The sequence below is a fragment of the Heterodontus francisci genome, chromosome 15, assembly GCF_036365525.1.
Source record: "Heterodontus francisci isolate sHetFra1 chromosome 15, sHetFra1.hap1, whole genome shotgun sequence".
Taxonomy (NCBI): Eukaryota; Metazoa; Chordata; class Chondrichthyes; order Heterodontiformes; family Heterodontidae; genus Heterodontus; species Heterodontus francisci.
In genome coordinates this window covers 24781675-24798243 of record NC_090385.1, presented here as the reverse complement: position 1 = coordinate 24798243, position 16569 = coordinate 24781675, and the positions used below count along the sequence as shown (strand labels likewise).

The 16569-nt window shown below is 40.1% G+C and overlaps 1 protein-coding gene across 3 annotated transcripts in view; it reads left to right on the top strand.

Annotated features, from left to right (window-relative positions):
* Window positions 1-16569, top strand: part of rlim (ring finger protein, LIM domain interacting) — a 54315-nt gene that overhangs the window by 20128 nt on the left and 17618 nt on the right. For all 3 annotated transcript variants that reach the window (XM_068047265.1, XM_068047263.1, XM_068047266.1), the window contains one exon: window positions 12280-12488. In XM_068047265.1, coding sequence (XP_067903366.1) covers window positions 12302-12488 — 187 coding nt within the window. In that variant the 5' untranslated portion in view covers window positions 12280-12301. The remainder of the gene's footprint in view (window positions 1-12279; window positions 12489-16569) is intronic.

The window sequence follows — 16569 nt, the reverse complement described above, 5'->3', positions numbered from 1 at the left end:
ATGAAGATTGAGAGGCTTTCAAAAAGTTCATGTACAGTGTAGACATATTCCCATGAGAGTGAAAAGAGGGGCATCCAAAGCTAGAGCTCCTTGGATGGCTAAAGGTATAGAAATTAAACTGAAACAAAAAAAGGAGACTTATGATAAGTTCATGATACGTAGACAACCAAGCTGAATATAGAAAGTACAGATGAAATCTAAAAAAAGGGAAAAGAGATGCAAAGAGTATGAGAATAGATTAGCGGCTTACATAAAAAGGAACTCCAGTCTTTTTATGAACAAATAGTAAAAGAGTCATCTCTGAAAGGTTGGATCCAATTAGGGAGCAAAAAGAAGATCCTTTTGTGCAGGCACTGGGCATGGCTGAGGTACTAAATGAGTACTTTGCATCTGTCTTCATTTGAGAAGAGGATGCTGCCAATGTAGTAGTAAAGCATAAAAATAGTTAAAGGGGCAATACTCAAGATTGGCAGGCTTCAAAATAGAAAGTTCACCCAGTCCAGTTGGAATGCATCCCAGGTTACTGAGGGGAGGTATGGGTGAAATTGTGGAAGCTCTTTCCTCAATCTTCCAACCCTCCTTGGATATGGGGGTGGTACTGGAGGACTGCAAATCGTACGCCCCTGTTCAGAAAAGAGAGATATAATGTCGGCAAACCTCTTGATCATGCCCCCTACATTTACATCCAAATCGTTAATATATACCACAAAAAGCAGGGGAGCCATGCAGAACGTCACTGGAAATAGCCCTCCAGTAGCAAAGACAGCAGTCAACAATTATCCTTTGTTTCCTGCCACTGAGCCAATTTTGTATCCATCTTGCTACATTTCCCTGGATTCCAGGGGCTTTTTTAAAACACTCTGCCAAGTGGAATCTTGTCAAAAGCCTTGGTAAGATCTGTGTAGACTACATCAACTGCACTACCCTCATCAATCTTCCTTCTTCAAAAAGTTCGATCAAGTTCGTCAGACAAGATCTTCCCTTAACAAATCCTTGACTATCCTTGATTAATCTGTGCCCTTTGAAGCAACAGTTTATCCTGTGTTTCAGAATTGATTCCAATAATTTGCCACTACTGAGGTTAGACTGACTGGCCTGTAGTTATTCGGTCTATCCCTTGCTCCCTTTTTAAACTGAAGTACAATGTTGGCAGTCCTCCAATCCTCCGGCACTACACCTGTATCTAGTGAGGACTGAAAAATGATGGTCAGAGCTTAACACTATTTCCTCTCTTGCTTCTTTTAACAGCCTGGGATACATTTCATCCGGCCCTGGTGATTTATCCACTTTGAAGGATGCTAATCCCATTAATACTTACTCTCTCCCTATGTTTATCACATCCAATACTTCACGCCCCTCTTTCTTAACTACAATATCTGCATCATCCCCCTCTTTTGTGAAGACAGATGCAAAGTATTCATTAAGAATAATACCAACATCTTCCACCCCTACACATAGGTTACCTTTTTGGTCTTTTATGGGTCCTTCTCTTTCTTTAGTTATCCTCTTACTCTTAATTTATTGATAAAACATCTTTGGGTTCCCCTGGATTTTGCTTACCAATATTCTTTCATGCCCTCTGTTAGCTTTCCTAATTTCCTTTGTGATTTCACCCCTCCACTTTCTATTCTCTTGACTTTCTGTAGGATTGAGTTCTCGCTGTCAGACATAAGCTTTCCTTTTGTCTCTTATCTTGGCCTGTAAGCTCCTTGACATCCATGGGGCTCTAGATTTGGCTGTTCCACCCTTTTTTCTTTGTCGGAACATGTTTACTCTGAACCCCTTGAATCTCCCCTTTGAATGCCTCCCACTGCTCTGACACTGACTTACTTTCAAGTAGCTGTTTCCAGTCCACTTTCGCTAAATCACTTCTCAGCTTAGTTAAATTGGCCTTGCCCCAATTGAGAACTCTAACTCCTGTTCTATCCTTGTCATTTTCCATAATTATGTTAAAACTGACTGAATTATGATCACTACCAGCAAAATTGCTCTTCTACTGCCACTCCTTCCACCTGCCCATCTTCATTTCCTAAAACTAAGTCTAAAATTGCACCCTCTCTTGTTGGACTTGCTACATACTGGCCAAAAAAGTTCTTCTGAATGCACCTCATTAATTCTGCTCCCTCAATTCCTTTCACACTAAAACTATCCCAGTTAATATTGGGGTAGTTAAAATCCCCTTATATTACTGTCCTATTGTTTTTGCACTTCTCAGAGATTTGCCTACATATCTGCTCTTCTATTTCCCTCTGACTGGTGGTCTATAATACACTCCCAGCAGTGTGATTGCCCCTTTTTTTGCTCCTTAGCTCGATCCATATGGCCTTATTTGATGAACCTTGCAACATATCCCTCCTCACAGCTGTAATTGTTTCTTTGACCAAAGTTGCCACTCCCCCTCCTTTTATTTATCCCCCTCCCTATTGTATCTGAAAACCCCATAACCAGGAATGTTGAGCTGCCATTCCTGTCCCTCCTTAAGCCATGTTTCTGTAATAGCTATGATCTCATACTGCCATGTGTCTATCTGTGGCCTCAGCTCATCTGCTTTATTTGCTATACTCCTTGCATTGAAGTAGATATCCATGAGCACTGCCAAACTTGGTTTTTTATTTTTTTAACCTTTGTTTCCTCTGCCTTCCAGCCTCATCCATTAATTTTCTGCCTTACATTTTCATTTCTGATTTTGTCACAACTGAGTCTGCCCTCAGGTCCCCATCCCCCTACCAAACTAGTTTCAACACTCCCCAGCAGCACTAGCAAAACGTCCCGCAAGGTACTGCATCCCGGCTCTGTTTAGGTGCAACCCGTCCAGCCTGTACAGTCCCATCTCCCCCAGAGCGCGTCCCAATGTCCCAAGAATTTAAAGCCCTCCCTCCTGCACCAACTTTCCAGCCATGCATTCATCTGCCTTATCCTTCTATTGCTGTACTCACTTGCGCGTGGCACTGGGAGTAATCAGGATATTACTACTTTTGAGGCCCTGCTTGCTAATTTCTTACCTAGCTCCCAAAATTCTGACTGCAGGACCACATCCCTCCCTGTGTCATTGGTTCTGATGTGGACCACGACAGCTGGCTGTTCATCCTTCCCCCTTCAGGATGCTCTGCAGCCGCTCAGTGACATCCTTGACCCTGCCACCAGGGAGGCAACACCATCCTGGATTCATGCCTCTGGCCGCAGAAACACCTGTCTGTTCTCCTGACTATCAAATCACCTGTCACTATCGCTCTGCCAGTCCTCCTTGTGCCCTCCTGTGCAGCTGTGGTGCCATGGAGTGGCTCTGGCTGCATTCCCCAGATGAACCATCACTTTCATCAGTATTCAGAACTGAATATTGGTTTGAGAGTGCGATGCACTCGGTGGGTCTCCTGTACTGCCTGCGTGTTTCTTTTTAACTGCCTGGCGGTCACCCATTCCTTCTCTTCCCACATTCCCTTAAGCTGCGGGGTGACCACATCGATAAACGTGCTATCCATGTAGCTCTCATCCTCATGAATGCACCGCAGTGTCGCCAGCTGCTGCTCGAGTTCCAAAACCTGGAGCTCAAGTTGCTACAATTGACGACTCTCCCATGCAGGAATTTAAAAAAAGAGTCGTGGAGTTAATGTTGCTTGACAAAGTACCACATAACAGACTTTTAAGCAAAATGAAAGTCCATGAGATTAAAGGGGGTGAAAATCTAGATATGAAATTAGCTGAGCAGAAAGCAGAGAGTAGTGGTTCTTTTTCAGCCTGGAGGGAAATATACAGTGGTGTTCTCAGGGATCAAATTAGGACCACTGCTCTTTTTGATGTATATTAATGACCTGGGCTTGGGTATACAGGGCATAATTTCAAAGTTTGCAGATGATATGCAACTCTGAAAGGTAGTAAGCTTTGAGGAGGATAGTAACAGACTTCAGCAGCACATAGACACACTGGTGATATGCACAGATATATGGAAGATGAAATTTAATGCAGAGAAGTGTGAAATGATTAATTTTGTTAAGAATGAGTAGAGGCAATGTAAACTAAATGGTATATTTTAAAGGGGATACAGGAGTAGAGACACCTTGGGATATATTACACCATCTTTGAAGGTGGTATGACCAATTGAGAAGGCTGGTTAATAAAGCATATGGGGTCCTTGTCTTTATTATTTGCATAATATAGAGGTTATACTTAACTTTTATAAAACACTGGTTAGTCCTCATTTGGAGTATCATGTTCACTTCTGGGCACTGCACTCCAGGAAGGATATTAAGACATTGAAGGGACTCCAGAAGAGGTTTACTAGAATGGTACCAGGGATGAGGAGCTTCAGTAATATGGGGAGACGAGAAAAGCTGGGGTTGTTACCTTGGAGCAGAGAAGGTTTGATTGAGGTGCTCAAGATCATGAAGTGTTTCGTTAGAGTAAATAAGTGAAACTGTTTCCAGTGGCAGAAGGGCTGGTAACCAGAGGGCACAGATTTAAGGTGATTGGCAGAAGAAACAGGTGGCATGAGGAAACATTTTTACCCAGTGTGTTGTGGTCTTGAATGTACTGCTTCAAAGATTGGTGGAATTCCCGAATAACTTTCAAAAGGGAATTGGATAAATATGGGAAGGGAAAAGATGTACAAGACTATGGGAAAAGAACAGGGGAAAAGGCAAAATTGGATAGCTCTACCAAAAAGCTAGCACTGGCACAGTGGGTTGAACAGCCTCCTGTGCTCATCATTCTATGATTCCTTGAATTCAAATTTCAATTTGGTTTATGAAGTGGTAACTTTTTAAATTCATGGCTCTTTATCACTGACTCCAAACACAGGAAATAGTCTTTCCCTAATCACCCTATAACAATCCTTCATAATTCAAAAATCCTCTATTCTAGCTCCTCTCCAGTGGAAATAATCCCAGTATCTCAAAGTACTCCGCTGTAGTTTCTTATCTGTGATATCTAGGTTCTGCAAACACAGATGATCAGTCCATTTGTTTTGGTGGTGGTAGTTGAGTGAGAATATTGACCAGGAGTTGGGAATTTACTGCCAGTCCTCCGTGCAATAAGATCTTTAACAATTACAGGAAACAGTAGTCAGAACTTGGTTTAATGTCTTATCTGCAAGATTGCACCTCTGACAATGCAGCACTTCCTCTGTATTCTACTAGATTGTCACAGCAGATTACTTGCTCAGATCTCAGTGTGGAACTTGATCCTACAACCTCTTGACTCAGATGAAAGTAATGCCAACTTGGCCAAGCTTGTACTTGGGTGCACACCTAGACCTGTTATTTCTCCATCTGGCTGGTCAGAATGAATTGAATATATTGTGGTCATGTATACTTGGGTGCATTTAGGGCATTGTGATCTTGTGAACTCTTGCTTGATTGTCTTGAGGAATGTTAGGGGAATTCCTTGGTTTTCCTGAATTGGCTGCAGATCTTTCTGTCTGAGGATTGCTTGCTCTGTGTTGCCTGGATGGGACAGGCTTGTTCAGGCCTGATGGTCTCTTCTCATCTTCTCCATCTGGCTATCTACGATATGCAGTGAGTTCTAATGTATATTGACAATTTCAGATTATAAACAAATGAAACTTAGAAAAGTGTGGTGGTGTCTTGATTGATTAAAGTCACCTACATATTGCTGTGATTCCTAAGGATAGTTATTTCATTAGAATTTCATTTGTATGTTGATACAGTATGGAATGTGAAAATGCCATCAAACTTGTTCCTTCCACCATACTACTGTGCATTTTACGCTGATGTGGACTCTTGTCCAAGATGATCCTCGCAGGGAGTTAAATAACCAGAAAGGAAAATTGTTATAATTTAAACTTTCATTACTTATGACTTGCTAGTTTTCCTGCTTGAGTAATGTTGCAATGGTGTACACTTTTTAAAGAAAAATTAAAAAGATGCATAAGTTTCACCAGTGACTTTTGATGAAACAAAAAAGAAAGTTTCCTGACAACGCAGACAGTGACGTCACTATGTCATAATGTCAGATGTAATGACTCATCATGTTGCCTCACCCCTCAATGGCTGTGATTGCTGCCTCCATCCCCCCCCCCAACAAAACTGCTCTTGTGAGACACAAAACACATTGTCAGTACAACAGGTCAAATTGCTAAAGAGCATAATTAGACCTTTTACAGCAGAGCTAGGCAATTTCAACACATGTTTATGGGTAGCAACATCCGTGTTATCAATGAACGAGCTAGTTGTTTCAGTATCAGCAGAGAAATTATTTCTGCATGCCCGTTCATGCATGGCACTCGTTAATTTAATGCAGAATTACTTTGTTACCCATCGAGCAGTGAACATCAGTGTCAGTAGCCTTTACCAATGTTAGTGCATTGCACCTTCACATACAGCAGAATGACATGTCAGTTGTATTGGATATAAAAGTGATTTTAATTGTGTTATGGCCAGCTCATGCAGGTTAAGACTATGTCTGACATAAAATGTCAGTGGAGTACTTGTTTACTTATGTAGAATTTGCATCGACAATTCTGGTCACTGAGACATGAGGCAGGCATTCAAATGCCAGAGGCAGTGCAGAAAAGAAATATCTAGTGTAAAGGTCTGAGTTATGAAAAAATTCTATAGGAACGTGGGTTTTACGCCTTCAAACAAAGTATCTGAGAGGCAGTCTTGTACATAGAGGTATAAAAACAGAATAAAAATCTGTTAAATTGTTTGAATAGTGAGAGTAGGACATGGGGGCACAGGTTCAAACTAGTAAAGAGCAAATTTAGGACTGATAACAGGAGGTTCTTCACACCAAGTGTGATTGGTTGGGTTGAATGGCATGCTGTGAATTCAATGCATCATTGACTGATGATATGCACCTAATAGCCGAAGAGAAGCTTATATCTAGACATGTCTCTGTGTGTTTGGGCCTTTTAGCAGCTTACTAGCGAAGATTGTTCGATAAATAAACCCCAGAGTCACAGGACATGAAAGCCGGTACAATGCTATGTCATGTACTAATCTTAGTCATTAAATGTTTATCCAGTTGAGCTGTGCATTTATATAGCCTAAATCAAAGTAGATATTAACTACCTACCTTGACCTATAAGTTGCAAAGTATTCCTGCTCATGATTTCCCAGCTACGTTCATGCTCTTTGCTCAGCTGTCAGCCCCAGCAAGGAGAAAGAACTGAGTTAACCTGGCATAGTGGTAATGTCACTGTACTGGTAATCCAGAGGCCCAGGCTAGTGCTCTGTGGACATGGGTTCAAATCCCACCATGCAGATGGTGAAATTTGAATTCAATAAATCTGGAATTGAAAGCTATTTTAATGCTGACCATGAAACCGTTGTCGATTTGTTGTAAACACCCATCTGGTTCACTAATGTCCTCTAGTGAACAATATCAGCCATCCTTACCTGGTCTGGCCTACATGTGACTCCAGAACCACAGCAGTGTGGTTGACTCTTAACTGCCCACTGAAATGGCCTAGCAGGCTGCTCAGTTCAAGGACAATTATGGATGGACAATAAATGCTCGCCTTGCTAGCGACACCCACTTCCCACGAACAAATAAAAAAAAATTCCTCATTCCCAAAATTCTCAAAGTATAAGACCTATTGAGTGTGCTTTTTTGTTTTTCATTGGACACAATTATTTCAAGAACAATATTTGAAAACCTTGGCCTGATTTAACTGACGATGTCCATTTATTTTCTGCTTCCCACGTTCCAGAGGATTTTGTTCTAGGCAGACCTAAAGCTGGCACTAGTTGGCATAACAAGACTGAGTAGTCTTGTAAGTGTAAAGATTCCACTGTTGTCATTTGCCGCCTCCAATTTTTAGGACTGGTGTCAGTGGTTAATGCCTGCAATGGTTATCTGGGTAGAGTAGTAGAGGCTAAACTCTGGAATTGTTCATGAGGCTATTAGATGATGGACCATGGGCTTCATTATGTACTGAGATGTTCCAGAGGTCAAGGTGTACTTGTGTACAGCAAGTTACAGACACTTTTTAGCTGTTCTTTTAACCTGTTAAGGGAAATACGTGTGGTAAAGGTTAAGTTCTCCCATTCCTGTGAAATCAGTGATTGTCTCTCCATACTGAAGTCTGGATTTACATTTGGCGTTACTTTAATGTTGATAGTAACCCACTGGTGTTAAAATCTTGGTGACTGGGAATCCAAGCTTTCATCTTTATCAAGTAGCTGGTGCTCATGGAAATGGAGTTGAAATCTGATATAGGACTATCTTGCATGTAAAGCAAGATGGTTAGAATTTGTAAATGCAGCAATCAAGATGTGCTTCAGCATTTTGCAAAAAAATGAGGAAGCCACAAACAAGCACAGTTAGAGCATGAAGTGATTGGGAGCAAGACCAAAACCATTGAGTTTGTATCCTTAAACAAGATGAGACTGGGATAACTGACTTTGGACAGAAATTACACATTTGGAGTGATTTGTTCTTCAGAAAGTATCTAAGGCCCAAATCGATTTTATTTGGATACCTGTTTCTTCAGTAAATCATTCACTCTGGAGGTTTCACGAATGGTGTGATAAAGTGTGACTGCAGTTTTAGTGGGAAGTCCAGATTTGTGTATTGTACTTTCTGATGGATGAGATGACTTGAGACAAAAGTTGAGAGATGTATATTTATACAAAAACATAAAAATGTGTATTTATTCAGAGTGCACCTGAATAGTTCACAGTGGATTTGTGCTTGAAAAGAATTGAATTAATTAGCTAATAAAACAGTGAAGGTGTTTTCTGTGTGATTTCAATCTGAATTATGCAATTTTAGTTTGGAAGACTGTCTAGTGAAAGATCAAGATGTGATTCCCGGTCATACTGTTTGAATACAATTACATTCTTTCTATCAGCTATAACGGCAGTATGAAGTGTGTTTGGGAAGACTCAACCAAATTTCTTGCAGGCATAAGTTCACACAAAACTATCTTTAAATGAGCGCCAAAGAGTTATAAAGGCATGGAAGGAGGCCATTACAAACATAAGAATTAGGAGCAGGGGTGGACCACTCAGCCCCTCGAACCTGCTCCGCCATTCAATAAGATCGTGGCTGATCTGATTGTAACCTCAACTCCGCATTCCCGCCTCCCCCCAATAGCCTTTCACCCCTGGCTTATCAAGAATCTATCTACATCTGCCTTAAAAATATTCGGAGACTTTGCTTCCACTGCCTTTTGAAGAAGCGTTCCAAAGACACTCAACCCTCTGAGAAAAAATTTCTCCTCATCTCTGTCTTAAATGGGCGATCCCTTATTTTTGAACAGTGACCCCTAGTTCTAGATTCTCCCACAAGAGGAAACATCCTTTCCACATCCACCCTGTCAAGACCCCTCAGGATCTTTTATGTTTCAATCAAGTCACCTCTTGCTCTTAACTCCAGCAGATACAAGCTAGCCTGTCCAATTTTTCCTCATAAGACAACCCACCCATTCCAGGTATTAGTTTAGTAAACCTTCTCCGAACTGCTTCCAACGCATTTACATCCTTCCTTAAATAAGGAGACCAATACTGTACACAGTACTGTACGTAGTGCTCCAGATGTGGTCTCACCAATGCCCTGTATAACTGAAGCATAACCTCCTTACTTTGGTATTCAATTCCCTTCGCAATAAACAATAACATTCTATTAGCTTTCCTAATTACTTGTACCTACATACTAACCTTGTGCAATTCATGCACAAGGTCATCCAGATCCCTTTGTATCTCAGAGTTCTGCAATCTCTCACCATTTAGATGATATGCTTCTTTTCATTCTTCCTGACAAAATGGGCAATTTCACATTTTCCCACAATAATATTCCATTTTCCAGATCTTTGCCCACTCACTTAACCTATCTATATCCCTTTGTAGCCTCCTATATCCCCTTCACAGCTTACTTTCCTACCTATCTTTGTGTCATCAGCAAATTTAACAAACATACCTTCGGTCCCTTCATCTAAGTCATGTATGTAAACTGTAAAATGTTGAGGCCCTAGCACTGATTCCTGTGGCACACTACTCATTACATCTTGCCAACCATAAAACAACCCACTCTCTGTTTCCTGTTAGGCAGCCTACTATCCATGCCAAAATGTTACCCCCTACACCATGAGCTTTTATTTTCCGCAATAACCTTTGATGTGGCACCTTATCAAATGCCTTCTGGAAATCCAAGTACAGTGCATTCACCAGTTCCCCTTTATCCACAGCACATATTACTACTTCAAAGAACTCCAATAAATTGGTTAAACATGATTTCCCTTTCACAAAGCCATGTTGATACTGCCTGATTACCTTGAATTTTTCTAAGTGTCCTGCAATAATGTCTTTAATAGCTTCCAACATTTTCCCTATTACAGATGTTAAGCTAACTGGCCTGTAGTTTCCTGCTTTCTGTCTCCCTCCCTTTTTGAATAAAGGGAGGGAGACAAATTCGCTCCATTGTGTCCATGCCAGCTCTCTGTAGAACAATCCAATCTGTCCCATATAGTTTGACAATTGACACTTTCACAATACTATACGAATAACTGGAGGGCATAGTTTTGTGTTAGACTGCTTATGGGACTTTTTGTGAGGACAAAAATAACAAATCTTACTCTGCCTCTGAAATGGAAGTGCTCAATGCTGGATGCAATGAAAGTGGAAGCATTGTTCACAGTGACACTGCAAATGTACAGTAAAATTTGTACAACTATTCAGTAATTTTCCAACACTATTGGCCTGCAAAGTAGCATGAATTTCATACTTTCCAAAATCTTAAAAGGAGTAAGGAATATGCAGAATATTTTCTTGCTAGCTATGCACTTGGTTTCCTTGTCTCAAAAAATATCCTGATTTGGCAGAGCCAGAAAGAATTCTCCAGAGATGTTTGTTGATATAAACTGTGTCCCTTTTGAGAGGATAGCTTTAAAAAGTGGGTCTCCATGGATTTTGGGCACTAAGGAAATCAAGGGATAAGGTGGAAAAGTGGAGTTGATGTAGCAGTTCAGCCATGATCTTACCAAATGGCAAAGCATTCTTGTGGGGCTGTATGGCCTACTCCTCCTATTTCTTATGTTCTTATGGTAGGATTTGAGCTCACAACCTTTGGGTTTCTGCTGCAGTACCATGCCGATCCACAGATCTAAAATATATCTTTCTACCGTTCCTTCACCACACCATGCCTCTGATGCCTAGACCCCACTGTTTGGATATCACTCCCTAAACTTGCCATTTCACTCTCATCCTTTTAAACTCTCCTTGACAGAGCTTTCTTCCCACCTCTCCCAATAGCTCCTTCTTTGGTGTCCAGTATTTTTCATTATGCCTTTCTAAAGTAACTCAGGATATTTTCTATGTTGAAGTTTTTACATGTAATTGTAGTATAGTGTGCCGATAATACAGCGGATTCCATTGACAAGATTTGACTCTTCGGGTGCATTCACACAATAGCTGTAATGTTGTGTGAAATCGTTTTTGCACTTCACTGATGTAATGTGAACACAGCCTCAATCCAGTGGCAGGGCTCAGTCTTGACACCAACACAAAGTGGAGTGACACTCCTTGCTGGAGGAAGTCAGTTCAGCTACTGTCCATTTCCAATATGCATTAGTCATGTGCTTCATAGAACAAGATTTTATACTCTGCTTACCAAGCAGGTTATTGGGGGATAAAATGGCAGTGTTGATCTTAATGTTGGAATTTCAATTTTGGAAATAGATCTCTATGCTTATGCATAAAATCAAATAATCTGAATATATAAACAATGCTCTTGTCAAATTTCAGAAAATAAAGAACTTGCATTTTATAGCATCTTCTGTGACTTCAGAATGTTTCGAAGTGCTTCAGTGCCAATTAAGTAATTTTGAAGTGTACGAATTGTTGTATTGTAGAGAAATGCAGCAGCCAGTTTGTGCAGGAAGATCTTGCAAACGGCATTGAGGTATGTGATCAGACCTATTGGTTGAGGGTTAAATGTTGGCTAGGCCACAGGGAGAACTCCCCTGCTCTTCTAATAGTGCCGTCAGATCTTTTTCATCTATTTGAGACGGTAGATGGGGCCTCAGTTTAATCCTGAAAACTACACCTTCAACAATGCAGTAATGCACTGAATTGCCATCCTAGAATATGTGCTCGAGTCTCTGGAGTAAGATTCTGACTTGAGGTGAGAGTGCTATCACTAAGGCCAAGGCTGGAGTAACATCTGCATTGTTAGTACTTGATAGAGATTAATATTTTCATATTTTGAAAGTTCCTAGGGAAATGGAGTAATGAAAAAATGTGAAATTGATAGCACTGGGATCACAATGTATAAAATTAAAATATATACATTACAACCCTGTTTTCACACCATTTTCTCTAGGTAAAATCTATTTTATCTCATTATGGAAAATGCTGCTAATGAAGATGGTGGCGGAAATGAGCAGACTGACACTCAGTCTTCTAATGAAGATCAGCGCAGGCGCCAGTCAGACCGCCTGGATCGGGAGGAAGCCTTCTATCATTTTGTCAATAACCTGAGTGAAGAGGAATACAGGCTGATGAGGGATAATAACCTGTTTGGTACACCAGGTGGGCAACCTAATAAAATGAATATCCTTGTTTTCTGTGAGAAAGTATGATGCAGATATCAAAACATGTCACCGTCTCTGCAGATTTTAAGCTGTACAGTGGTGCCCAAATAGGAGGATAGACTAAGTTAGGTTTTCTTGGAACATACAAAGGAGGTTGTTTTTTCCCCAATTCGTGAATGCTGTCTTACATTAACAAGTGGCCAAGTGCAGGCAGGTCTTCCTGTTACTGTAGATAAAAAATCAATTTCTATGTCCAGTGCTTTTACTTATACTTAACAAGTATTGAGAATACAAGTTTTGATGTATGTTTGTGAGTGTTCCTTAGCACAATTGTAGGTGTTTTTCTGTAACTGATTTCAATCTTGAGTACTATATAAGTAGTCAAAAATTCTGAAACCGCAGTTACAATTTTACTTGGAAGTAGAATTGTAGAATGCTTAAATTTTGAAGGAGAGCTGGAGTTCCATTTTATTTTGTCCCCCTACCAACCCAAGTAGTTGTAAATGCGTGATAGTCATTTTTAAACAGACCTCCCTTGGCATTGCTCATGGAGATTGCAAAGAGGATAGTACTAGATGGACAAAGGGTTTATATGATTACTGGAGAGTTTATTTTTGGTTCTGGGAAGTGTGTTTTTCTTGTATGCTGCAGATGGGTAGATATAAAATCATTTTGTTTGCTTCCCTTGCAGTTATGGAAATAAATCTGCAGATGCCAGGGTAGACGGACAGGAGGAGGGTATTTTCACGACAAAACTGGCCTTTGCCGTTCCACACCTCTGCTGATTTGTGTTTTTTTAAAAATTTTGTTTCGTACTTAGGCTCATCACTCACTCACTCAATCAGTCACAGAATTGGGCTTAGTGAGTTACTTAGATGTGGTTAAACTACTGTTTTAGCTCGGCCACAAATATGATTTGGTTGAGGGCAGGACATTGCCAGCTAAAATATCAAATGAAGATACAAAAGTTATACAATTTCTTCTGTACACGATATAGATCATCTAACTACATAAAATACATTACAAAACACATTGGTCAGTTTTAAAGTGGATTGTTTTGCATTTGCTCAATTAACAATCTCTTATAATACAGCTTTCTGGTAATGTTGCCTTCATGTGTTTTTACATGAAAAACAAATTCAAGTTGTTTGGGTGGCTTGGGGATTTCTGGGCTTTGTTCAGTAGTTGTTGGTTGGGGCAGGAGTGATGCTTATAAATAGCAGGTCTTGCGAGCTTTGTAAATGGCCAATGTTATCAATAATTAAACATATTCTGCGAGTTGTAGGCACTTTGCTTGCACAAATTTCACAGATGAATTCCACTTTTAATTTGCCACCATAGTTGAGTGCCTTTATTCAGCTCATAGCTGTGGATAGCCCCATGAACTCGAGTCTTGGGATTTCCAGGGGGTCACTGGACCCTGATGAACACTGACATTTCAAATGCATAGAGCTTCATCATTAACCTTGTGAATTTTGCCATTTTTATGACTTGTGTTGCAAGCCATATTCCTATTCCAAAATATTTCTACTTATTCAGAAAATGAAATGGTGTTAAAATTATTTGCAAAAAGTATTCGGATTGATTTTGTTCTGCTATCTTTAACTGGTAGCTGGCTGCTTAATACTTGTTTTTCACCTATCCTTAATTTTTCATTGGATGTTTTGGTTCCCATTTTTGATTGGTATGTTCCTTATCTATTCAGTTGTGATTTGGTTGCTGCTGTTTTTGAACCTATCAGGTGTACCTGTGACACAGATTTGCATATACCAGTGTGATGTGTAGATGTATGGATATATATTTAAACTCAAATTTCAGTTTGACTACCTAGTTTTTATGTAAATATTGTGTTCTTTCATGCATTTAGGTGTAAAATACTTTAAAAGCTGTTGGTCTGCTAGCTGGATGTAGGTATCTTGTATTTAACAATGCTGGGGAGTGCATGGGGTTTATCTGCACTGGGGATTAGTCTTGCAATTCAATAACACTGGGGAATGATTCTGGAAACTAGCAGAATTAGAGTATCAGTCCTGGAATTTGGTAGCACTACAATGGAGGTAGTGGAACTTGGTTGGATGAGGAGAGGGGTTTTGATCTGCCTGAATTTTGAAAGAAAGACTTGTATTTATATAGCTCTTTTCACAACCACCGGACATCTAAAAGTGCTTTACAGCCAATGAAGTACTTTGGCTTGAATGAGTGAATGGAATTGTGGTTTGGCACATTTAGATTTTTGATGTTTGTTAGGTGATATCTGGGTCTAGCACCACTAGTTTGTAGGTTTCCATATCTTTGCAAATATGGAGATCACTCTTTTGGTTCTTGGACATGCCTTTCTATGTCTTGCAGCTGCTGCTCATTAGAATGTTTCCAGTTATCAACAAAACAGTTGAGGATAGCCAGTCTTTTTATTGCCTGAAAAGCTTTTGAAATTCTACTTCTATTTTGAAATGAAGTGCTGCAATAGATGTTAGGCTGGCGAACTTGTGCATGTGTTCACTCACTCTCGTGCTCTCTCTATACTTGATAGATTTCTATTAATTTCAGGAAGTTTAACAAAATAACTACGACAGGTGTGTAATCCAGACCCAAAAAAAACCAAGTCCACCTGAATGAAACTTTTGAAATTTAGCATTTGAAATTCTGATGAATGGTCACAGACCTGAAATGTTAACTCTGTTTCTCTCTACACAGATGCTGCCGGACCTGCTGATTTTTTCCGGCACTTTCTGTTATCATTTCAGAGTTTCAGCATCTGCAGTATATTGGACTTATTTTGAAATTTGGCCTCTAGCATTTTCTTCAAATGCTTTGGAAAAGAACCAGCTACTGTTAGGTTGAAGAGATGCATTGTGTTGTGAAGCAAGTGTGCAAAAAGTATGCTAGATTTTTTTTTTTAAATTTATTTCTCTCATTTCCAGTCTTGCTGATGAATTTGAGGATACACTGTTTCTTTTGCCTGTCTGTTTGTGCTTTCCTTATGCTACCACCCCTGTGCTTTAGATGTGCCATTTTTGCTTCTCTAGATCTTTGCTCATGTTTTTGTCTCTTTTGTTTCTCTATCTCTCTCTCTGTTCTCTTTTGCTTTCCTCCACAGGGTAGCTTTTGGGTCACAGGTCGAGAGGGTGAGCTGACCAGGGCACAGTTCAACTTTCAGGTCGTGAGGGATTTGGCCAGGGCCATGGGCCAGCATTGCTGAGTGGGAGGTGATCAGGATAAGGCCACAAAAATTAAGGTCAGGTGGGCGGCATGTGGAGCACAGTATGACTACCTTGGAGATGTATGTCAGAAGTGAGAGGATTGAAAGGTAAATATGTATGGTAAGTATGCATGTAAACTGTCGTTTTATATGACATCCAGATGTAAAAGGTTGAAGTGGTGGTTTCTGGAAGTACAGGAAGTGCCATATCTTACAAAACTTTATATACTGCTCTCTCTGATTCCCTTCTGTTCTGTGTGTGACCTGTCATGTACTTGGTGCTGTCAGTGGGTGGAAATATAATTTTCATACCTACATCTTTAGAGGAGAGCAAAATTCACTCAGTTCTTTGGAAGACAGCGGTCCTTTATCAACGTTTCTAGTGTTTGAAATGTTCTTGTATTTTCTTTATTTCTGGTTTGTTATCAAGTGAATGTTATGTTCAGGTGACTGGGAAAGTCACAATTGCAAAATCCATTGTTAGTCGCATCAAGTTCAGTTTTATAAATTTAAAGAGGGGGTGTCCTGATTTTATCTCGAGTATTGTTTGGATACCTGACTTGAAAGCTTTATTGCAAGCTTTCTGATGTGAAGTTTACCTTTCAAATCACCATTTTATAGATAAATTCTTTATCCATGATTTTTTTTGTCATGGCTGTCAAGTGTTTTCCCACAGATGTTCTCTGAAGTGGGTGGGGGGATTGAGTGCTGCAGATAGCTGCTGTTTCTAGGCCTATATTTGTACCACTCTAAAGACCTGTTGTAAGATGCTGAAATGACTACCTCCATTCTTTGTCTTCACCTGATGGGGCAACTGGTGCTAGTTACTTGCAATCTAGAGAATGTGAATTCCATAACTCTGAGATGCACATAATGCTAT